The 25,460-nt window shown below is 44.6% G+C and overlaps 1 protein-coding gene across 1 annotated transcript; it reads right to left on the reverse strand.

The window, feature by feature from the left end:
* Nucleotides 1–24,982, reverse strand: LOC119647279 (cilia- and flagella-associated protein 44). The gene is made up of 16 exons (XM_038048176.1): nucleotides 24,852–24,982; nucleotides 24,628–24,790; nucleotides 23,792–24,568; nucleotides 23,477–23,719; nucleotides 23,077–23,385; nucleotides 22,735–23,008; nucleotides 22,453–22,678; nucleotides 14,446–15,081; nucleotides 9,378–9,485; nucleotides 9,262–9,291; nucleotides 8,610–9,171; nucleotides 7,589–8,318; nucleotides 7,222–7,529; nucleotides 1,299–1,721; nucleotides 944–1,174; nucleotides 1–884 (listed from the first exon to the last, which is right to left on the reverse strand). The coding sequence occupies exons 1-16, from the start codon at nucleotides 24,980–24,982 to the stop codon at nucleotides 39–41; spliced, it is 5,997 nt and encodes a 1,998-aa protein (XP_037904104.1). The 3' UTR covers nucleotides 1–38.
* Nucleotides 24,983–25,460: the final 478 nt, after the last annotated feature.

Here is a 25,460-nt window from a genome sequence, read left to right on the forward strand (position 1 = left end):
CCTCGCAATGAAAATATGACAATTCACAAACTTACAAATCAAAAACCAGAAGATTTCTTACTGTCATCGAGCATCGAGTCAAGCGAACTAACCAACATATCCGTGAAACGTTTAACCACATTCAACGTGATATCATCGTTCATATTCTCCTTGGCATGTCTAATAGCGTCCTCAGACAATTTCATAAAATTCAGACATCTTGCATCGACATTTGGTATTTGCGATAGAGCCTTGGCTATTTGTTGGATCACTTCAACACTACAAACTTCAGCAACAGGAAGGACCTCTATCATTGCTTTAAGGATCTCCTTGACAAGGTCATGTGTTACATTCAGCACTTGACTACGAAGAACTGTTTCCTGAGCACTGTTGATTATCCCAGCCAAAATGTCGCTGGTGTTAATAACATAATGTCGATCTTGGACAATGGTCACAACATCTGCAAAAAGCTTGCGAATGTCAGGATCTTTAAGGTATTGATGACAATTCGCGGGGATGGTCGAGTGAATAAATTTTACAATACATTCAGTTGCATTCATGCTTTGCTCCCGGTCCAGATTGTTAGCTACATATGCCAAATGTTTGGCTATTTTCTTAACGTTCTTCCGAAGGGAGGTGTCATCCATATAAGACCCCAAGGTTTTAATAAGGTACTTTCCGACAGCTGTGTTGACCCTCTCGAAAACGTCAACTGTGGGATTCACGCTTGGTGGTTCTTTACCTTGAGCTAGGTCGTGGACTGCCATGTAGACGTATTCCTCGTAGCATAGTTCATCTCGCGGTGGTAGCTCCTCCCTGTATGCTGGTGGCTCAGTTTTTTGTTCATCGGCACAAAGGAAGGTTTTTGCTTTCAGACGCAGACTACGGATTTCCTTTTCGAGGTACTGAAAGGGCGGTTAGATAGGTGCTTATATAGATACAAAAGTAGAAAAACCCTCCATACCTCGATTTGTTCCTGCTGTTGCTTCTCGATGTCCTTCAACTTATTCAAATCATGTCGAAAGTCAAGCCCTTTGTCAATTTTACTGGTCATTTTCTCCACCATTTTCGTTTGGCGCTTTAGTACTTGTCTCAAATAATTCTTTTCTTCTTGCAGAACTGTTAGTATATTTAACTTCTCAGTGCCCATTTGAGTTTCCTGGATGTACTCCCGTTCCAGCTCAGCTAGGTACTCCTAAGGTAAACAAAAACAAAATGGGTGAAACTAGTGGAAGTTTCAAAAATGTTAAACAACTGCTAATAAGGTCAACAGCTAACCCTCATCCCTAAAGCTCAAAATATTTCAGTTGCAGACTTGCCTTTAACTTAGAAATTTGATTGTCCGCTTCCTTCCTTTCTTCCTCAATGTTTGTCCTCAAATTGAAGACAAATCGCCTTAAAACAGATTCTTCAAGCTCATCGAGGTTCACAACCCTCCCAAACTTCTTCACCATAGTTTGTTCGGTTTCCGTTTTAAGGCGTGCAATAGTTTGCTCCATGTGCTTGCAGTCGGCCTTCATCCGACTCAAATGGACAATATTGATTCGATGTTTCTGCTTTGCCTCCTCAGTTTCATCATATAATTGCCCAACACGTGAATATAATTTGGTAACATTCGGCATATGGAACTCCAGAGTCTCGTCAATATCACAGATGTTATCGTCCTGCTTAAAGTACTGCATCTGATCCATCTTAAGGACGATTAGAGTTTCGACTTTGTTCAGATAGCGCTGTTTCTCTCGCTGGAATGAAATTTTATTTACTAATTTTTAAGGACACTCAAATGTCATATACAATGAACGAAATTATTATAATTGTATGGACTTCGCTCCATTGACTTCCCTGTAGACTCAGGAGTCCCACAAGGCTCCATCCTAGGCCCTAAACTTTTTAACATCTTCCCTCACGACATACCCCTGCCTCCTGTAAATTTCACCTGAAGGCCAACGGTAGCCCAGGTTGCGTCACGTCCGCCCTCTCCTACCAGCAATAATGGCCCTCCCGCATCAGGAGCGATCCTCCCCACGAACAACACCATTCTGTACCCGAGCTGGCCCAGGCCCTCCTTAGCCTCTCTCTCTCTTTCAAATATCTGACCAATAGAGTCATATCATACTTCAGCCGATGGACCCTCACTGTTAATTCCCATAAGTCTAAGGTTACTTGCTTCAGAAATCCCAGCGAGTAGTGTCACAGATGAACAATGCCAGAAAGTAAAAACCGACAACTACGCACTTCCAATCAAACTCTCACACCAAAATCTAACATTAAATATCTGAGAATTTCAACAACAAACTTAAATGCAACCCCCATGTCACATCGTCTATAGCCAAAGCTTCAAAGGCCTCTGCTGCTTTAAAAAACCTCCTCTCTTCCCGGGCTTCGTTCCATGCCACTAAAATCCTCTTGTACAAAACCCAATTTCGAAGATTTCTGACCTATGGTTTCCCAGCACGGATTACCATGTCATGTAGTTGAAGCAATTCAACGCTTCGTAAGGACCATCCTCAGGAAGGTCATGGCCAAATACAAAAGTCCGAACCCAAAATTCCACAAAAATTTTCTCATCTAGGCCCTTTATAGGGTTTATCCCATAATCCCGCATATTTCAAATTCTCAAGCGATAGACTGAAGAAGTGGCTGTCCCGCCCTAATCCACTAATACAAAATTTTGTCACACCTAACGCTTCGTTGGGCGAGCGGTGGTACTACGGGCTACGGGCTGCCCCAGACATTCTCTTCTCAATCATCATTCTTTCCCTTCTCTTTCATCCCTACCCTTTATCAAGGGTTCTCTCCAGACTAACAGCGTTTTGCTAATGCCCCGGCAGTCAATTATCGCGCAGGTGTTGATCACCTATTTCATTTTATATTGCTTAGTCTAGACCAAGTTCTAGTGATAAGTCTGTCGCCAACACTTATTAGCTAGTATAGTTTTAGATCACCTATGTTAACCCCTTCCCAGAGCTGAGGCTACTGCTTCCACCATCTAATCTCTCCAATCCACATCTTCTCCATTTCACGGGTCATCAGCAAGCTTTAATACGATACGGAGAGTGACGTCCCCGAGGTACCCGAGTAAGTATCTCGGACCCCCTAGCTGGCAGTATACTTGTGTCCGAGGTAGTAACCTTGAGAAAGCCTCTCGGTGAAGAGCGAACCGCGAATTACCGGTAGACGTCGGAACATGCTGGGAGTCCCCCGAGCCGTCGACCGGTGAAGAGTGAACCGCGAATTATTAACGAATGATTCCCGCTCTTTCAAAACGGCCCCGTGGCGGGTTGCGTCCCCTTCCATTGTGCCCGGTATCACTAGACCCCCAGCTGAAACCTAGGGGTCTCGGCGAGAGGACCCGCGGCGAGGCTACTCGCTACACTCCCTGCACTCTGGGGCTCTTGCCTCCTTCCAGTGCCCTCTGCTTCCTCAAAGAAAGGCTTCAGCCTGTCCAAGGCTTATCACCGACGTCTATATTGAACTCGGGCTCCCCATGGTCGAGGACCTTATAGGGGCCCTCGTATGGTGGCTGTAGCGGCTTCCGGAGGGCATCTGTCCTCACCACAACATGGGTACAAACTTCAAGTTCCTCAGGGGTGTAGACCGCCGGCTGCCAGTGACGAGATGGCGGAGGTGCCTTTAATTTGGGCACGGCCCTTCGCAGTAAGCAAAACAATCCAGTCTTTCAAATGTCATCGCTCTTGTCGAAGACGAGGTCACCAGGGAGTCGAAGATTCTCTCCTTACTCCAGCTCAGCAAAGCTGGCTGCAAATTCATCGCAGACGGCTATATGGAAGCCACGCAGAACGAAAGGCAAGACCTATAAATAGGACAGCTCGTCGCGGATGGAATGCAGTTCTCCGCTGACGTTTAAATCCCAGGAGCTTTCCGAGGTCCAAGAGTAGATTCAAATGCATTCCTTGGTCTATGATGATGACGGCGGGAACACCAAAGCGCGGAATCAATCCCGACAGATGGCCTCAGTACTGACTGTGCTGTTATATCCTTCAGGGGTATTGCCTCAGACCACCGCGTAAACCGATCAATGATCTTGAGGCAGGACTTGTAACGGTGCTAGTCTCGCAAAGGGCCTATAATGTCAAGGTGTATAATGTGGAAGCGCCCTGTCGACCTAGGGAATGTACCTTTATCCTTCTTAGCATGTCTAGCGACTTTACACTTTTAGCATGTGATGCACTCACTGGCCCAAGAGTTCACATCCTTGTTCAGAAATACTTGCTGGAGAGCAACCCATTTGTTGTTCGAATGCCACGATGCGCAAGACGGTACGCCGAGCGATATATCGCCTAGTCCCTTTTCAGAGATCCCTTTGAACTTATATCTGGAGTCCGATTGCAAACTCTGAAGAAATGCGTCAGCCTTCAGGGACACAGCGATTGCCGAAAAATCGACTGCGGTTGGGATGTTGATCTCGGAGATCCGGAAGAAAGCGTCAGCGACTAAGTTGTCCTTACCAAACACATGTTGAATGGCAGATGTAGACTGGATGATGTAAGCTCAGTGCCAAAGTTAGCGAGGGGTCGCTTTGTCAGAGGCTTATGGTCCGTGAACACGATGAAGGGCTTACCTTCAGGGTAATATCGGAAGTGCTTAATACTCAGGTATGCCGCTAACTTTATGATCGTAGGCGCAACAACCTATATTGGACCATGAAGTGTGTTAGAGCACGTCATTCAAGACCGTATCGGTCCACTACAGGATTGCAGTACCCTGTAGGAGGCAATATGGTCAGTATTGCGCTCGTCCGGGATTATTAACCTGATTTGACTCAGGTATTCATTCATAGCTAAGTCGACTGGTATCCCGCTCTTTCAAATCAGCTTCGTGGCAGGTTGCGCACCGTCCAGTGCGCCCGGTATCACTCCACCACAGATACACTGAGTAACACGCCTGTGAATATTGATGAGCATTCGGCCGCCGTAAAAAAATGTTCTTCCCTCTGGTGCTTCGCAAGCTGTTGGTCATGTCCCGAAAGGGTGTCATAAGATCTGCCTGCGGAATCGTGAAAGTGGATCGATGAACGGAAGAGGTTGAAGGTACTATTGACCGCTGCGAATGATGGCGGACGTGACGCCCTCGAACTCCGATACCGAACGAAATCCCGGGAATTTGCTATTGCGCTGATAATCGAGGGTCTTGTTAAGGACGTTAACAGTCGGATTCTCATCTACGATGACCAGCAACTGAAGAGGTGGAAGGAACACTTCACCACGGTTTTTAGCCCTCCTTTTGTGGATGAGATGACTAGTCACCGTAACATGCGAATACGGATTGTTCCTCCAAGCATAAGGGAAATCATTCCGGCCTTCAATGCATTCAAACGGAATTAAGCCTCTGGGCTTGACAGCCTCGCCACAGACTGGTTTATCGCTGCGCCTGCAGTCACTGCAGATCTGCTGCTTCCACTCGCACACAAGTCTTGGCAATCCAAGACCTTTCCCAGAGAGTGGAAGCAGGGGTGATTGTTACGATTCCAGCGAAGGGCACCTGTTTTTACTATGACAATTTTAGGGGTCTCTGTGCTCCCTGTCATCGCAAAAATAATAACTAAAAATAATCCTGTAGCGCTCCAAAGAACATCAAGCTTTCAGATCGATATAGAGCAGGCTGGTTTCCGCTCCGAATCCTGCTTCATTGACCACATCAACACCCTATGGATCATTTCGAAACAGTGCGCGGAATTTTGGTCATCGCATCAGCTACTCTTCTTTGCTTGCTAAAAACTTTCGACAGCATGAATAGGGAGTGTATATGACGTGCTCTACATAAGAGAGGCCTGGGTTGCATCATCACCTATATTATTTCTTCTTGTTATCAGTGACATTCTTAATGCTGCTTTGTCTGCAGGACGTGGAAGAGTCCAATGGTCGATGACATATTTCCTCAAACGCCTCGATTACGCTGATGACATCTATTTACTCTCTCACGGGGTCGTGGAACTTGACCAAATGGCTCTGAATTTGGAAAGAGGGGCAAGTAGAGTTGGACTGAATATCAACACCAAGAAAACCAAAAACCAGTCTGACAATTCCATTGTGCCCTCACTACCTGCATTAATGGAAAGAGCATCGAAAGCGTTGACCAATTAATGTTATACATCTTGGAAGTGTAGCTTCTGCCGACGAGTGACACCGAATTGGATGTTGGCCGAAGCATTAACAGTGTAAGATCCGCTTCTGCTTTCTTGTCTAAAATCTGGAAATACCATTATCTGAGCACCAAGATCAAGCTGAGACTATCCAGTGCTAGTATTCTTTCTGTGTTACTATATGCACATGAAAAATGACACCCACTGTCACACGAAGACTCCAAGCCTTCATGAATAGCTGTCTGCTTCGTATCTTCGAAGAACGCTGACCTGATACTGTTACAAACGAAGAACGTGGTGGCCTGGCTGCAATGTATTCGGAAGGTGGAAGTGGCAATGGATAGGTGACACATTAAGGAGTGGCGGCATTTGCTACGCTATGCAGTAGAATCCACTCTTCCAAGATGACCAACGAATGGGTCGCTACAAGGGCTCTTGGCGCAGAAAAGTAAAGCAGTGCAGGCCTCCCAGGAAGCTGTTGGGGACCTGAAGGGCAATCCAGGTAACCGCGAACGATGGCACCCACAGACTGCTCTATGAATGATGTTCCTCGGATCTCCTAACAAAGCTGATCTCAAGCAACTTCCTTTGGAGCACTGCCTGAGACTTTATCTGAATAAAACAGAACTTTTGACGGTTGACCCCAATGAAACGGACACTGTCACTATCAATGGTAAGGACTTCCCGAGAACTAAGCAATTTAAATATCTCGGGTCAATGCTATCAGCCAATAGTTAAGTGCCTTATGAAATTGCTGGCTCTTATCTGTGATCCAAACATTTACGAATGCATCAAATCCAAAATTTACCGCAGTGACATTCGCTCATTCACCATTTATGGTTCTGAGTGCTGACCGACTATCAAAGACACTGAACAGCGCTCCGCGGTAATGTGAGAGGCCTCTTGAACGATTACTAATATTATTCTAAATATCGAAATCGAAGGGAAACGACCAAAACACCTACTGGAGCGGCAATGGATTGATACGATGATTTGGGAGCTTCGCGATTCTATCCAGATCGGACCTACGACCGAACAAAAAGGCGTAATCGCTCCAGACGAGCCGATCCCGCTTCTGAACGAAACAAAAGCTAAAAAAGAAGAGCACGTAAGGAAATTAAGGAAGCTATCTACCATACCCTGAACTCCATCAATGTATCTCGATTTGCAGTCAATTGAGCCTCAATTGCCCTCATCTTAACATTCAACTCCTCTATTTGCTTTTTAGCTGCATCAATAGCCTTGTGTTCTTCATAAACTTTCTGCTCTAAAACGTGTCGCTCCGCCCGTAATTCAAACGTTTTATCATACAAATCCCGGTCACAACCCGGAGGACAATAATTTTCATCAAGACGCATTGGCTGAACATCCAGGGAGTCAATACTTTTAGTATCGTCCTCTTCTTCCGTGGAGGATGTCTCCGAAGAAGCACTGCTTTCATCGGACTCTAAAAGGAAGAAATTCACGTTTAAACCAAAATCCTTATAGAAGTCTGACAGAACTCACCATCAGCTGCAGCTTCCTTTGGTGGCTTATATTTTTTCTTGAAGATCCTCCGTAAGAAATCAGCGAATTTATTATTTTTGATGCTGCTCATAAACTGATTTTGAATAGCCTTCTCTTGTTCTATCATTTTTTCAATCGCCTTCCGATGCTCCTCCATTGAGTTCTTGACCCGAATGATATTCCCTTGCTTATCATTGCGCTTCTGAACACTTGTCTCCACGTGCTGAACCAAATCATCTTCAAGCCTCTCGAAATCGCGTAGGATATATAATTCTTGGTTTAGCGTAACCAAGAACAAATCTAGGAACTTCGTGTCCATTTCAATTTGAAGGCGTTTTTCGGAAAGTTTCTCTAGTTTATTGTCAAATTCAGTGATTCTGATCTCAACATCCCGGACGATGCTATCCTGAGCGGCCAAAGTACTTAGACCCTTGCTGAATGCCAACTCCTTTTGCCAGGTTGACAAACGTTTGAGTAGTCCAACATTTTCCATGGAAGTGCGATGTTCGTCCTCTTGGTGGTGGGAAGTTGAGTGCTCATCGATCAGGGAGCAAATATTCTGAAAGTTGACAAGTTCAGTGTTAGGGCTCAAACCAAGAATTTGCCATTCTATCCAAGCGTATTTGTCCTCTTGTCTTTTCTCTGCACGAAGAAGTGATCCTCGATATACTTCAGACCTTCTTAAGAAAAGATCTTTTACTTCGACACCAGTTCCGGTTTGGGTTGTTAACTGAAAGACGCATATAGTCATTAAAACAAAAAAAACAAGGGTTAGATTAGAGAAAGGAAGAGGGGCATGGGAAGGAGTGATTTAATCTAGGTCGGGGGTTTTCTGAAGGGCCCGGAATAGAGGAACTCTAAGAAAATTAAGCTGATTGTGTAATTTCAGGGGTCTGCATAGTTATTACCCCGGATCTCTCTACGAGGCTTCCTGAGGAATCTAAGAGCTTGACAAATGCCTTAAGACTAGGACTAACCTTACCCTTGAAACCACTCGAGAAAACCTCATAGGCAAACTTACTTTCAATGCATCCTCGGGATACTCATTGTCCATATTGATCTCCGGCAGTGAAGTAAAATTCTTCCTCTTTCCCGGTGGCAGTTGTGCATGCAGATTACTCAACTCTTCCTTCTTGCTCTCAATATACTGATAAAGGTTACTCTTGTCCTTTCGTAACTGGAAAACCTGACCATTATACTCGTTCTGCATATTGAAAAGTTCCTCCCTTGTCTGAATGATTTCTCTATATTTCTGCAAAGTATTCTGACTTTCATCGGGTTCATAATTGGGGTCAGTTTTCAGTTTATAGTCGCCGATTGATCTCTTCGCTTCCTCTATGGCTCGAACGTCATCCGGGTGGTTCAGATTAGGATCAGGTCTTTGGGCTTCTACCAAAATTCTCTCCATATCTCGAGCACGTTCTTGAGATTTTCTATAGCGATGTTTTTCAAGAAGACGCTTCATTTTTGAGCCCAGTTTTAGGTCAATAGTGGAGGTTGTTAGACCTTGCAAAAAGGATTCAGTGGATTGAACTGGCGCTTGAATGTCAACAGCAAGTTCTTCAGGAAAGAACTGAATATCCCTGAGGATGTCAAAAAAGAAAAAAAAATGACGTTATTTTCTATAGCAAAATGTAATTGGAGGTATGAAGGATGGACCTAAACTCCTTTACCCTTTTATAATCGATGTTTTCCTTTCATCGCTTGCATGTATTAAATTTTATTTCAATTAAATTAGAACAGGACACATTTTTGGTTAATAAAATAAATATTTTGATCTGCTCCTTACCATCTCTTATCCTTCCTCTCCTGAATCATTCTTTCCACATCTTCTTTCATTTGATAGAAATCGTCATCTAACTTTTCCATTCGAAATGAACTCACGCTCTTATCAGTCCTGGAATGAATGATTGTCATGATTAGTTGAAAAGGATGTGAATTTCTTTATTAACAAGATCCAAAGATCGGGGGTTCTGAAGTGAATATCCTAAAACCAAATCATTGTTACTCAGAGCATCCAAGCCTTCGTTAACGCGTCTCCACTGTGCCATCACTGTACTCGGGCCTGAAAAAATCTCGACTGAACTGAGTCAGGGTGCGAATCAGGTACCAGTAGATGTGTTAGTTAGAGGGCAGAAGTGGCAGTGCATAGGTCATGATTTAAGAAAAGGCCCATTTTTGAATAGCGAGAGACCAGTGGGTCAATCGACAAGCACATGGTTCAGAACAGTAGTGGAAGACTGTTGGCTTCTCAGGAAGCCCTGGAGAAAGGTAAAACACATTTCGCCCAACCAGCAACGAAAATTAATGAGAGTGATGGGGGTGTTAATGAAGAATCGTAGGTATCCAGATAGGCATTCAGTTTGTTCAAGAAATAGAGAAGCTGAAGCCCTATAATTACATTATAATGCTACCTCAAGACCGTAAACTGAGTGTTTAAAAGTAACAACTGAAATAGTGACAATAACTGTCTCACCAACATCACTGTCTGGATTTTCATCGGTGGAAAATCTTGTGACATCAAATGTCTCGGTAATCCTGCGGTATTTATGCAGATTCAGATCTCATCACATCACCTTTTGCTGCATGACCTATCATGGCTCCAAGCTGGTAGCTACGATAGAGATGCTTAGCAAACAGTCTACGGCAACTATTCAATGCATCGTTGAGGATTCCTCATTGTTATCACAGCCGCTTGGTCCCTCTACCGGTGGTATCAGCAGTTTCTACAGCAACTGCTGCTTCAGCTGTTTCTAGATTCCCTTTTGCCAAAGCCGACTTAACCGAGTCCAGTAAATACAACACTAAATACCCTGAAGAACGTGAATCGTAACAATGGCACAGTGCCCAGAATGCCACGATCTACTAAGTCGTCGCTGCCTGCTTGTACCCGGCGACTTTGGAATTTGTTTGACGTCACTTTGAATTCAGAAAATGCACCTCTTACTATGCTTAACAGTGCAGCCTCAACGTCTTTTCAGGAGCCTGTGAAACAGGCCTCCCAAGCTGACTTGATTTCGTATAGTTTCACTCAAAGGCGGAGCTATCATCTACAATCCCTTCCTACATCAGGCATGCTTCAACTGGCGCCTTTAACGGAACAACATCCGCAGCTTCCTAAACAGGTCACGAATCGGAACATCACCACCCCACCCTTAGAAATCATTCCCGTCATTAACGAAGCTCCACTTCCTGCTGCTGCTCTAGACACTGGTAGTTCATATAATCATGCCAGTCGCCCCGAGTTACAGATGCCTCCCCACCAAAACAGTTGTTTATCTCCGGGCCAGCGTTCGCTACTTCTACGCACGAACTACTGCAATACATTAAAAGCAAAGTAGGCGCACTTTCACCATTTCCCTGCGTTAAACTAACAAAAGAGAGCAACCCCGACCAAGTGATATCTTCTATCAAAGTCACTTATCCCCACGAAATTGACTTAATCGGCAATCCTTCTTTCTGTCCTGAAAGTGTGTTCTTCGAGCCGTACAAACGTTCCTATTCGCGGATAAATTTCAGGACGGCCTGCCTGCCTCGCTGATCAATGTAACTGGCTCCGTGTTTACTGTCAGCCTATTCTATCAAAATGATAGGGGTTTAAGAACCAGGCTAGAGGCCTTCAATTTATCGACGCTGGCTAAGCAAGATCCTGCCATCTGTATCTCTGGGGCCTGGCTGGACGATAATATATTAAACTCCGAGGTCCTCGAATTCCTCCACTGGTGGTCGGGTCCTAACTGCAATGAAAGATTCTATCCGCGCCGAACTCATCTTCGCCTTCTCTGCCTCTCCTTATGATTGTGTTACCCTATGTCCCCTGTACTTGCCTGTCTCACTTGTACGAAGATTTGTTTGACAGTTTGTCGGATTTCCTTGCTATCAAGAACCCTTCTTCCTTTGCGGGGATTTTAACCCCCCGATGCTCAACTGGCCTATCCATACTGGCCTTCCAATTCCTTCCAACAACCTCTCCCATTCTTCCCTTTTACTCTTTTCTTTTGTGAACACCTGTTCTGTCCTGAATTTCGATACCACCAAAAACTCCTTGAGCCGCAATCTCGATCTCTTCCCTTCCAACCTCCCCGACCGCTACCTCTCTTTATTTCCTTGCATATCCTTGTATGTCAAAATAGACGCTCCCCACTTGAATTAGAAGCAGATCTCTTCCGTTCAAACTCCAAAACTGCGCCTAAAGCTTCTAAGTTCATCTTCTGTTAAGCCAACGTTGACGGTCTCAACTCACCCGTAGTGTCAATCAACTGAAATCACGTATTATCTAACTGAACTTCTGATCAAAATCTTAACACCTTTTACAATATCCTGTTCAGTCTCCTCTCCTGTTATGTCCCTTCTTTGCTTACTTTTCTACATTCTTACCCAACTTGGTTCACCGCGGAGATCCATAATAACATCCGCCTGAAATACGCATTGCGGAAGAAGTTTTGGGCTTTCAAGACTCATTTCAAGACTATGGGATCCATTGTGAAGTTTGAAACCGTTTTGGTCCCACGCTCGTTATTTCCGTAACCACACCAAATCTTCCCCTTCTACCATTAATTTTGAAAATTCCACTGCCAGCTCCCCACAACAATCGTGCTACCTTCTCCGCACCTACTTCTCTTCCGTGTTTTCGCCCTCGACCCCTCCACCTCTACACTTCTTCTAACTGCAGACTGCTCCGAATCTCTAGCTATTCCTCTCCTTGCGCCTTCCTTGGTTGAGTTCCTCACTAGTCATCTTAACCCCAATGTCGGACCTGACCCCGATGAGCTTCCCAACCTCTTCCTCCTTAACTTTAGGAAAAACATCTACGAAGATCTACGGCTTCAAACCTTCTGGCCTTTACCAACTTCGTTCCTAAATGCTTTAATTCACTACAGGAGGTAGGTGCTATTTATACTGATTTCTTCAAAGCCTTTGATACCGTTGACCATAATATTCTCCCCTATAAACTCTCATTCGAGCGCAATGCTGACCACATTGCCTCCTACAGTATACTGTAGGGTACCGTTTCGGCATTGAATGAAGTGCTCTAACACACTTCAAGGCCCTGATCCAATATGGATTGTTGCGCCAACGATTATTATAAACTCTCATTACTCCACCTCCCTCCCTCAGCCATCTCCTCGCTTTCCTCCTATCTCTCATACCGTTCCTATGAAGTTTTTTCATGGTTGCTCATCTCGTTCCTTCTCTCCTTCCTCTGGCGCTCCCCAAGGCTCTATACTTGGGCCCCTACTCTTCTTGTTTTTAATCAATGACCTCGCCTCCATCCTCTCCGCAGACGACCTTAAATGATTTGCCTCTGTTTCGTCTCCGCTGGACTGTGCTCTGTTGCAGTCCAACCTTGATAATTTGATCGGTTGGTATTCGGTCAACAAGCTAACACTGAATGTCAGCAAATGCCACTGGATATGCTACTCCCTTAAAACCAAGATCCTTTTCTTATTCTCTGAGTGGACAACCCCTTTCACTACTGATCTCCTTCCAAGAGGTGGGTGTAATATTCGACGAGAAACTTCGTTTCAATTCCCACTTCGTTGACATCATCAATAGAGACTTCAAAATATCTGGTTTTATCCTGCATTCCTCCTCCGACTTTACCTCAATTTAGCTATCCTTAACACTCTTCAATTCCCTTGGAGGAAACATCCTTTAATATTGCTATGCAATCTGGTCCCCCTTCCACATCCGTGGCTGTTGTGCTCTTGAAGTTGTACAACGTAAATTCACCCGGACCGTCTTTTACAAAAAGAACCATCCACGGGTTGACTATCCGCCACGACTCCTCACCCTCAATATGACTGCCCCGCCAACTCGGATATTACTTTCCGTACCGCCTCTCATAACACACGTAATGCGGACATTTATGAAGTACCCTTCGCGGAGTTCGAGATTTACTTCCACTCCCCGATCCCGAGGTTATGCCGGTTCTTCAACGCCCTACAACTTGGGTCCCCTGACTCTGTCTCCTTCTCTGGTTTTAAGCGTAAGGTAAGCCATTTACTGACTCCTCCCTCTGAGGACAATATGTAATAAGGAATTTATTTTCTGGGTATTGTCTTCATTAAATAAATATATAAATACGGAGCTCTATTGTCGCCCCTTGTATCTATAGAAAGTAAGTGGAGAATGCCCAATACGAAATGTGGTTTGCCTAGACCACCCCACTTCTTTCTGTACTAGGAAGCATAAAAACATGAGCTGATGAAGCGACCATGCCCAAACAACTGATATATGTTGTAGATAATACCCAATAGTTTTGCTTACAGGGGATATTAGAACCATCAAATTTTCCTAGGGTCTCACAACCATGGTGATCCCGAGCCACTTATCCAAACATGGAATGTTCGTCACTTGTAGCGTAGTTTTTGGGCGGCCAGTGAATCCGGTGACACCACTCACTATCAGGGACAGTGATCTACCCAGAATTGAACTATTACCTCAGATTAGAGCTCTCGCCCAATGGTATCACCCCATCCTGGATGGTTTGGCACTTCACAACTGCCGCTCTTTTCAATTGATGTATCAGCGAACACCTCGAATCCGAAATGTACCACAGTGTCGTCAACCACAACGTGATCCTTAGGTCCTAGCGCTAGACAGGCACTCAAGGACGTTGCAGTGGCTCAGAGGCATAACTCACTGCATCCACTAACCAAGATAAACATCCAAGTTCGTCCGAAATTACGATGACTTGATACGCTAGACGGTGATTTGAAAATCCCCCATTTGCACTTGGGCCAACCTTATGAGCGAAAAAAATGGCGATCCAGAAGAGCCGATCCTGCTACCACAAACTAGGATCATGTCAACTTAACTTAAACTTAAAAATATAAGAATTTGATTCCACTCACCTTATAGCCGATATTGTCACCTGCAAATTCTGTATCGGATTGATGAAATGTTTCACCACCTTCTCCCGAGCCAACGTTGCCTTCTCAACATCAAACGCCATTTTTCTACGAACCAATTGAAGTTGCTCATTCAACCCCTCAACAATATCCGCTGTAATCCGGGAATCCACTTCCAGGTCATCATGCGTAAACTGTTGCGACGGTGGCAAGGCTCGGTTTCTCTTCATAATATCTTTAAACTGTAGCTTATAATCAGAAAGGATATCCAGTGTCTTAGCCTTGCGTTCATTAGCCTGCTGGGTTTGAGTATCATTCACAAATTTCAGTTTGTCCTCTTCCAATGAAAGAGCATTTCTGTCGTCAATATCGTTGAATTTCGCAGGAGGCATGTGCTTCACGGTTTGCATGACCGTATATGGTGGAACTGGTCCATTCCATCTATAAGAAAATAAGTTTCCATCATCTCCTATAGAGAAGAGATTGTGATAGTCGTAGCTTGCACAGATTCCATTGATCCTTCCATTGTAGTTATCGTGCATTGTAAGCTCCCAGTAGTCGGAGAGATCCCGAATGTCTGACTTTTCTGAGACAATGCGAAGGGTTCCATTGGCTAATCCAAAAATTTGATAGAATTCACTGGAATAGAGGTTGTATATAAGATAATAGAGTGAATAGTAGTAAGAAGAAAAATATCGCCTTATTGAAGGACACTTCAAAATTATACCAGTGAAAAGTGGCACTCCCGGTACCAGGTGCATGGACCACCATATTTGGGTAGTTTCTGAGAACGGGTCCTTGAAGTAACTGACCCCTTTCGGACCCCCGAACTCCTTCCCTTTGAAACCTTTCATTTGATACCCCACATGACTATACTTGGTGAACAAAAATTTACAACCCCGTTTTGCATATATTCCCCCCCCCCCCCTTGCATGCAGTTGGATTCATAGGTCCTACCTTTCTACCAAGTTTCGTATCAATAGAAGGAACTGTTTCTTTGATGAAAGGTGTGACAGACAGACGGGCGGACAGATAGACAGGCAGCGCACCCACAGCGATCACCAGGCAATCTTTTTTGAGACGTGTGTCAAGCCCCAGGGCAAAGAGCTATCATGCCCGAAACCGAGAAAGGTTTCAGGCTGGTCTGCAAAATCTTTGGATGAGCAGACCTTCATAGAGGTGTGGTTAGATCAACCTGATAAAGCGGGTGCCTCTCCGGAAAGAGCTTCCGTCCATCTAGCTCAATGCATCGCCAAAGCATGTGACGTGTCTATGCCTAGGAGGTCCTGTTTCGCTAGTAGAAGACCAAACTACTGGTGGAATGATGAACTGACCGGCCTTCGATCAGCCTGCCATCGAGCCAGAAGATCGGCTCAGAGGGCGGTAGACAGAGTCGATCAAGGGCAAAAAGACTGCGCCTATAAGGCATCCCGCAAGACCGTCAAGCTCGCCCTCCAGCGAAGCAAGAGGAAATGCTTTAAGGAGCTCTGCTCAGAAGCGGACATAAACCCGTGGGGGAGTGCTTATAGAATCGTGATGAGGCGATTCAGAGGCCGTTGTTCCTCTCCGCAGATCACGTGTCCCACCCTCTTGCTGAAAATCATCCAGGGGTTATTCCCCCAGCAAGAGGAGAGCACCGACATATTCCAACCACCTCTGAATGTGACGGCAATTGCGCCAGTCACCAGAGACGAACTACTAGAGATCTGCGGCAGAATAGGAGACAATAAAGCACCGGGTCTGGACGGCATACCGAATAAGGCCCTCAAACTTGCCGTCAAATGTAGACCGAATATGCTCGCGGAGCTGTTCGAAACACGCATGTCCGAGGGTATCTTCCCTGCACCGTGGAAGCGACAGAAGCTGGTGCTGCTTCTTAAGGCTGGCAGACCCCCAGGGGAACCGTCGTCCTATAGACCCATATGTCTTCTAGACGCTATAGGGAAAATGTTGGTGCGGATTATTTATAATAGACTACTCTCAGTCGTCGAGAGCCAAGGGGCCTTTCAGATAGGCAGTATGGATTCCGTAAAACTATTATAGATCAACCAGTGATGCCATCAAAATGATTACTAGCTTGGCTGAAAATGCAATTCACGGAAGGGGTTGTACCACAAATATTGTGTGGTGGTGATCCTGGATGTGAGGAATGCATTCAATTCGGCCAATTGGAATGTAATACGCAAATCCCTAGCGAAGGTTGGTATTCCCACTTATCTAGCCGCAATTGTCGATAGCTATTTAACTGAAAGGAGGCTCTGGTACGACACTAATGACGGACCACAGGAGTACGTCGTTTCCGCGGGTGTCCCGCAGAGCTCCGTATTGGGCCCACTACTGTGGAACATCATGTACAACGATGTACTTAATCTTCCCCTTCCGGAGGAAGCCACAGTGGTGGGTTACGCTGACGACATAGCACTGGTTGTTGTCGCAAAGCATCTTGAAGATGCCGAGTTATACTCAAGCGAGGCAATCAGTGCTGTCAAATGCTGGTTGGAGAGCTCTGGTTTGACGCTTGCGGAGGAAAAAACAGAAGCGGTCCTCATCACCAAGCGCCGGAAGAGAAATTACGCCTGTGTTAGAATCGGGAATCATATCATCACTTCCAAACTGACCATCAAATACTTGGGGGTGGTGATAGAAAAGGAAGCTCAGCTATAAGCAACACGTACAGTATGTTTGTGATAAATCATCCACTGCCAGTATGGCCCTGGCAAGGATGATGCCGAACTTGGGAGGGCCACAGCATACCTCTAGGTTGCTTATAGCCAGAGTGGTGACCTCAATCATGCTCTATGCGACCCCAGTTTGGAGCGAGGCATTGCAGATGCCAGTTAGCACTAGCAAACTGAATGCAGTCTACAGGAGGACAGCTCTGAGGGTATGCTCTGCCTTCAGGACTGTCTCAGATGACGCAGCATTCGTCATCTCTGGAATGATGCCGATTGACATCTTGGCAGATGAGATGGCGAATATATACTATGCGAAGCCAATCTCTCCCTTATCGCAGACGAAGGACGCTGAGAGGGAGAGATCCATAAATAGATGGCAAGAGCTGTGGGAACGCTCGGGAAAGGGTCGGTGGACTCACAGGCTCATTCCTGCCATCAAGGGGTGGTTGGAGAGACGACACGGTGAGGTTAATTATAATTTCACCCAGTTTCTCATGGGACATGGAGGATATCTCCAATACCTTCACAGGTTTAAATTGGAGACCTCACCCGACTGTCCAAATTGCGATGGAGTCCCAGAGGACTCAGAGCATGTATTTTTCCACTACCCGAGATTTGTGGAAGGAAGGGGGAACCTAGAGGAGACTCTAGGAGAGGTACTGGTACCAGAAAATCTGGTGCCGAAAATGCTAGCACATCAAGAGAATTGGGATGCGGTGAACTCCATGATCGCATCTATTCAAGATTAATTGCGAAAGACAGAGGAAAGGAGAAAAGCGCGGTCACGTGCGCCGCGTGTGGAAGAAATGGGATTAAGCTAGAGTGGGCTGACTCCGCCCCGTGATGTAATACCTTATGGTGGTTCCGCGGGGCAGGGAGGGAGTCGGGGGCGGTTTTAGTAGGTAAAAATCCCACACGCTGGTATGTCCACACCAGTGTCTTTTGAAGATTTCCACCTCCTCAAAAAAGACAGACAGACAGTAACCGATTTTATTAAGGTTTTGTCTTACACACCGGTTAATGAGGTTGACAGGTGATCATCTGGACCCAGAGAGGAGATCGTCTTTGTCTTTTAGGGAGATGAGTTCGGCTGGAGTTTATGAGGTTAGGAGGATTAATTGATTTTAAATAAAGAGCGGTTCTGTTATCGCGGCTTGACGAGGTGCTTACTTCCTTGATATGAATTGTTGCTTGTCGGCCAATTGTTAAACTTTTCCTTCAAAATTTACTTACATAGGAAAATTTTCGTGATTTGAAGTCGAATTAATTTTTGTCTTTACAATATTTGCTCAATCAAGCAAGCAGTAAACACAACAAAGCTATTTCTTCCAGCGACTATTTGAACGCCTGTCTTCACAGCCGGGTTCGACACACACATCGGTTAAAAGGACACGTGAACCTCTGTATGATTGCACGTGAGGGATCGAGTTGCACAAAGGAGACTATCTCATCATAATATGCGATTGTAATTAAATGGAATTAAACTGAAAATGTCGTACTTCCCCCGATATATAATTTCAAACTCCTTTAACTCCGACTTCAGGCAAAATATACTCAGCGATAATCGTCCCTTGTTCTCCTGCTCTTCAGCTTGTCCCGTTAATATAGCTACTGCCAGTTGTTCTGAAAATCCAGGAATCATTATCTTCTTCAGGAAAAAAACGACGATCAGTTTTCGTACATCATGTTCCAAAAAAGACATTCTAATAGGGGAGTTATCGTGCCTAGACAAGGACACTTTGGGCTCATCATCTCTCTTGCATAAAGAGGCCATTCTAGAATACAACCCCTGACTAGTTACACTTAAGGAATGAAATCTGACTTCTTCAATATATTGTGGTTTAGCTCTAGCATCCTTTTATGTTTTTTGCGGAGTTACTAGATCTCCCAACAGACACACCTTTTGTTGCTGATAAGGAAGTGCATTGACAGTCAAGGGACCTAAAATAAGGCATGTGATGCTACGACGATCCGACCACCGACGACCAAACCACTGGCAAAATCGGTAAACCTTGAAGGTAAGATCATCTTACCTGTGAGCGGGGAGACTTTGACAAAGGCCAAAAGAAGTCCGGAACATCAAGAACTTTAGACACAATACCGAAATCGTGGTATCATTGTAAAGGTCATACGAGGGTGCAAACGAAATTGCTATATGCAATTACGCTTGGGGCAAACAGAAACCCATCGGACGCTACCCACACATACGTAGGCAAAAACGACCCCAAGTGACGCGCCCGCACCTCTTGCTTCCAATAATGACAACTCTTTTTCCGCAGTAGCAAAACCTCGGCTAACGGTTCGACAGGACGTCTTCTCAATTCGCGGGGTTATCGAAGAAAAATATGAAAAGAAACTGGTCCATTTAGTACCTGGCGCGCACAAAACCTTTCTATCCTCAAACAAACATGAGAAAGTATTGAGGATACCAAGCCTCCAGTATTGGATGGGATTCCGAACAAAGCACTCAAGTTGGCTGCTAAGGCCAGGCCTAAGCACTTTTGGATTGTGCTCGGTAAAAGGAGTATCTCCTGCTCAGTCGAAGAGGTAAATGTTGATTCTACTACCGAACCCCCGAATATTACCTACCGTAATTTCTTCATATCACCATATCGGGGTTTCCACATAATATGAAAAAGACGTTGGACGGGATGAAATACCAAAGAATGCTTCCGTTCGTTGAACTAGCAGATGCTCTTTCAGAACCACAGAATCAGTTTCGTCGAGTCAGTTCTACCGTTGATACGATAGCAGCGATCGTAAATTTGGATCTCGAGGCATTGTCTCTTGGTAAATGCTACATCATAGTGACGTTAGATGTCAGGTAATCTTTTAATTGTGACAACGGGGGTTAGATCAGAGGCTCCTTATTTAAAATAGGTGTCCATGCTTACTTAGCTCGGTTAAGTTATGGTCTTCTCTAATACGAGAATACTTTGAAATGGCAGATATTCCCCAAAGTTCTGTATTGGAACCTCTGCGGTGGAGCATAATGAGTCATCAGATTGAAAGCACTGAGGAAGGCGGCAACGGGCTCCCAGTATATTGTTATATGATGTTAAATATACTAGGGTTGTCCCTATTAAAAAACATTGTTTTTTTTTTCATTCAAACACTCAGGAAGCCCACTGCCTCTACCAAAGAAGAAAGAGGAATCCATCCGTGGTGAGGGCGAATTTCCAAAAAGCCACTAGGAAGGAGTTGTAAAGTATGATAGATAGCGATTGCCGCCAGTGGGATAAGACCCATAATAATGTCTCCTTGATGGTTATAGGGTGCGTATTAACTTTAGTTTGTCTAGAGTGGTATCTACTATTAAATACTCTCCAAAGTGTCTTGACCTACTTTCCACAATTACTGGACATTGTCCCAGAATTTGCATGGCTGTTTCATCACTCTCCCCACAGGTTCTGCAAACAGTGTCCTCAGCTTCCCCAGGCCATAATTTAATCGACAATGACCAGTGAGTATTCCCACTATTACCCTAGGGCTCTTCTTGGTGAGGTTTAAAAAATCCTACGAGCGCTTAGGTTCGTATCCCTTCATGAGCATGAGTTCGTCCAGTGTAGTTTCGTCAACCATCCCTCTTCATTATTTTCGTCATGGCCAGTAATCCCTGCCAATTCCACAAAAGTGTTTTGGTCCATATACCGACATCCCTGCCCCTTTCCTAGCCAGCTCATCCGCTGCTTCATCACCTTCTTACCTAATATGGCTTTCGAGCCAGAGCATCCAGTCTTTATTGTGCGAGCCAAACATATTCGATTTATTAAGGTATTTCCATAGCAGCTTAGGGTTTTCCTGGCCCTAAGTGACTGTCGGTTAGAATCGCAATGTTCTGCCTCCTATAGTTCCTTTGAAGGTTAAAGATGGTATACCAATCAATGGCGGTTATTATACTAGTGTGGCTAACCCCTGCACCCACTCCTTTTGTTGGGGGAATTCATCTGTGTACCAGTTGATGGTTTAACACATAAGTCATTGGTACGCTCTCCCAGTTTGCTCTTTTGTCGTACCGTGTATCAAATTTCTTGTCAAAATGAGGCCTCATTGTTATGCTATCCCTTGGTGTCATTCGGGATACCGCCTTGAAAGAATGTCAATTTTCCTTCGATTTATACAGCTCCCCGCCACACGAATACTCCCGATATTCTGAATATTGCCTTCTTCTGGAAGGATGAGAAGAAGCCAATCTTAAAAGACCCCCAGGGATGTCATTGGACTTGTCTTTTTTGCCTTAGTGATACACAGACAAGCCTGTCGCTGAATTTTGTTCATCTCCCGTACTGCGGGGGGAGGGCCAGATTACCGCTCGTACGTTTGAAGATATCAGGCTTCTGATCAAGGACCTACACAGTGGGCCAATATTAAGCTTAGTTTCACCGCCTGCCATCCCGGCTTCTCCCCCCTTGATTGCAATCTCAGACTTATCTGTGTCGCGGAATTGTGACTTCCCCTGATGGCCCAATTTGTGTGAGACATGGGGGCCCGCTTCTTATTTGTCTCTTTTGTGATAATTTTATGCATTCGATTCTCACAAGGTCTGCCATGCTATAGCCCCCCGTAGCGCGCCAAGGTCGAACTTACTAAATGGAACGACCAGATATGAGTGATGTTCGATTCGAATACATTCAGAGGGGAAAAATCCGCGCCCAGAGAGAAAATTGCACAGAAAACTGGGCTCGGGGTGAAAATTATGCGAGACACCCGTATAATCGCTTTTGTCATTGAAATTTTTCAACGTACAAACCCGAAGTCTGGGGGAACCCCTTCCTTTCCATCCCATTCTCGCTAAGTGTGGCTACCACCATGGACGCTCCTACAGAGCCACACATCAACTCCCAAGAGAGCGATAGGTCAGCTCTGCATTAGTCTACCATACTCCTATACTGATCCAGTGTATTGAGAGATGGTTCAAGCAAAAGCATGGAGAATTAAATTACCACCTGGCTCAGTTTCTTTCAGGACACGGTGGTTATACGAAGTATTTATATCGCTTCGGATTGAATGAGTCTCTCGACTGTCCCGTATACGCTGCTACACCCGGATCCTCCAGGGCATGTTACGCTCAGAGAGTCATCAATGAAACAAGGAGGTTGAGTTATGCCATGAACGTTGTTATCAGGCCCCATTATCTCATGGAGGAGGTACATAGCTCCTGGGAAAATTGAAGCTTGGTAAACGTGGCTATTGTCCCTTGAGCCCAGAAAGCGCAACGGATCCGTAATTTGAGATGTGGTATAGACAAGAGTTCTCCATGCGAAGCAACACATAACGCTGGTCTCGGAAGGACATCGGCGAGTTGAAGTAAATATCAATGTCATTCTATACTTACTATCTGAAATATGAAGTTATTTCAATATCGTCTGCATCCGCAATCAACGTTGCTCTGACCAAGCCAGTCTGCTGTGTTTCACAAACGCACTCGTACATATACCCAGCATCGTAGCCTCCCATGGAAAGCCATATCGTATTCTCGGGGGTATATTTCAGCCACAAAACTGGATTCGGAATTTTAGGATAGAAAAGGGGTTCAAGCTCCTCTTCTGAATCAGAGTCCTCTGTAAAAATAAAGACCCGAGATTGACTCTGACTTTTGTAGACAGTATATCCCAACCTAAATATATCTCCAAATCCTTCTCTATACTGGGATCTTCTTCCTGCATTTTTTTCAACTCCGCTAGTTTTCTCTCCTTCTTCTCGTGTTTCCTTTTATTTATAGCGTCGATTTTATTCTGCCTGCGGATCTCACTCTTCACAGATGTAAACTGGAACTCTTTACGTTGCATGTGATCCAAGCTATAAGAGAGGTCAGTGTAAGACCGTGGTTTATCCGGAACATCAATTTCAACAACATGTCCTTCATCACATCCGATGACAAGTGTTAAAGGCTGGAAGTAACGAAAGGAGAGAACTCAGTTTAGAAGCATCTAGGATAACTTGCCCGACATTAACATACCCTTATAGGACGCCAACTCAGGGCAGTTGGTATGGATGGCATAGTGATGAACCCAATTGGAACGAGTGTGACAAAAGGGGATGAAGGAAGGATCTGATGAATGAAAACAGTGAAATCTTCGGATGCTGAAGTTAATATTGTTTGTTTGCTATTCATTGAAATTTTTGTTATCCCTTTTGAATGGGCTTTGACTGCATGAATGAGGGTTATGCGTTGTGGTATTGCCTTCATCTCATTTGTTTCTAAGAGAATTGTTCGGATAACTCCATCATCGAATCCCCCGATTACAACCAGACCACTTGGTTCGATCTATGAAGTGATTATATTAGTTTGAAGTTTCGTTTACAGGATCGAGATTAGGGGCTGCAAAATGTGCATAAAGTTCATTAAGCATCCTTACCGAGGGGTGTAGCCAAATCAAATCCCGCCCACCGCCTGGAAATTGTTTCTTTGCTAATAACCTCTTATTTTTGTAGTTGTACAAATGCAGCCGACCTCCCTCTCCTAGAGTAGCAATGTGCCTCGATGTAGGACTTGCTGCTATCGCCACAATGGCACCCTCATGGCATGCAAAAAGTTGTTCAGGTGGGGCCGGAGTTTTTTCAGGGTTGAGGTCACATATCCATATTCCGCTTACACCGTCCTTTCAAAATGGAGATCAATATCGAAAATTTATCTAAAAACAATCAGATATGTCAATACAGTGGGATTATACCTGGGCGTAAAACTTATAGTCGTTTGCCTTGTCTGGTTCCTTTTTGATGAGATGCCTTAGTTCGCACAAATGAGACTTCGACCCAATTCGAAACTCATATATTGGTTCAATCTCAACAAAACGATCGTCTTCCGGAGGATCGGCCAAATCAACAGTTTCCCAGAACCAAATCCTTACATACCCATCCATCCCTACTGTCATCACTTCTCCCTCCATCATGGAAATCTGGGTGATCGGAGCATTATGGCATGGCTTTCGATTCTTCCGGCAAACCTCCAATTTTATAAGTCCTCCATCCCAAACTAACATATTCCCCCACTCGCAACCGGATATGACCTTCTCATCAGGCAGCGGATATATGGCGTAGATATCACAGATCTCGGTTTTACCAAAACGACCTAGTTCTCCTTGGAGTTTGAGTCCTGTGAAGGTTTCGTTCATTTTCCAGAACTTAATATGACCGAGGCCACAGGTGGTGAGTTGAGTCGGGTTATAGGGTGAAAACATCACGTTCAGCACGTCATTTTGGAAGGATTTTGCACGTAGGATTATTTGATTTTTTCTCCAATCCCAGATGGTGAGCATGTAGTCAGGCTCACCAGCTTGCGTTGCAAGGAGCTCCCCGGTTCGGTTGTAGTCCATATGAGTGAAACATCGTTTGGCCCCATCGTTCAGCACATGGACAATTTCCATCTTGGGGTATGTATAAATGATGACTGGAGGCCTGATACCATTCTCGGCGACAGTCAGGAAGTTGTGTTCAGGATTAGGATTTTTCTGGAAAAACAAACAGAGTTGCTCAATCCTTTAAACAGAGAGGAGAGCATTGAAAGTACCACAACGAATCCAATTCCACCCCCGAGAGCACTTCGCCGAAAGGTCATCTCCCTTGTTGTAATATTAAAAAAATGCAAAATATTCCCAGATGCAAACACCAACGTATTGGGGTCAACCAGGCATAGGTTAAAAAGCTTTTTGGAATTATAACAGAACGAATACCTGAAATAGGGCCAGGATCAAATTAGGAGCCAATACTCAAAACTCATAGACGGGCACATACTCAAACTCCAGAAGGTCCATTGGCATCGTGCTATTCGGAGAAGTTCTGGGCTTTGATATCCATTCACCAGAAGGACAACGGCATGAGATATCCGCCCCAGATCCATCTGATCCTTCGTCACCATCGGCCATCTTATTTATCTCGTTTTGTGATACCTCCGGCTATTGATCTGAAGTTTTGAATTAAATATTTATTTTTTTTTAACCGGCTTCAATCTTTTTGAAATTTCAGGACTTTGTTCGTTGTTATGTTTTTTGCTAGTGAATGGTTGCTTAGCAATGGTTCAGCGTATTTATTTTCTGTCAATAGTAGAAATGAAGAGTTGGCCCTTCCTTTTTGATTTGTATATTTATTGTTAGAAGGGAGTCAAACCCCTTTAGTTAGCTGGTATAAATAGGATTATGTCTACAAAATTGCTTGGGATATTTTTGAATAATGCTCGGATTTTTTTAATTTTCTTTTAAGATTAAAGTATATTAGATACAGAAAACAGCCTTTAAGAAGTGATATTCATTGAACGAAAACAATCCCGCTTGCATTTGTATAAGGAATAAAGTTGACTGTCTCTAGTGCCTCAGACAGAATAATTATTGGGAAAAAATTGAAACG

The sequence above is a fragment of the Hermetia illucens genome, chromosome 1, assembly GCF_905115235.1.
Source record: "Hermetia illucens chromosome 1, iHerIll2.2.curated.20191125, whole genome shotgun sequence".
NCBI classification, from domain to species: domain Eukaryota; kingdom Metazoa; phylum Arthropoda; class Insecta; order Diptera; family Stratiomyidae; genus Hermetia; species Hermetia illucens.

Excerpts from the sequence above, each read along its gene's own strand:
- LOC119647279 (XM_038048176.1), bottom strand. The coding sequence starts at position 24,982 with ATGGCCGATGGTGACGAAGGATCAGATGGATCTGGGGCGGATATCTCA. Across the intron at positions 23,009-23,076 it reads TGAGTTGGCGTCCTATAAGG|CCTTTAACACTTGTCATCGG; the intron begins GTATGTTAATGT and ends CGTTACTTCCAG. Across the intron at positions 9,172-9,261 it reads AAAACATCGATTATAAAAGG|GGATATTCAGTTCTTTCCTG; the intron begins GTAAAGGAGTTT and ends TGACATCCTCAG.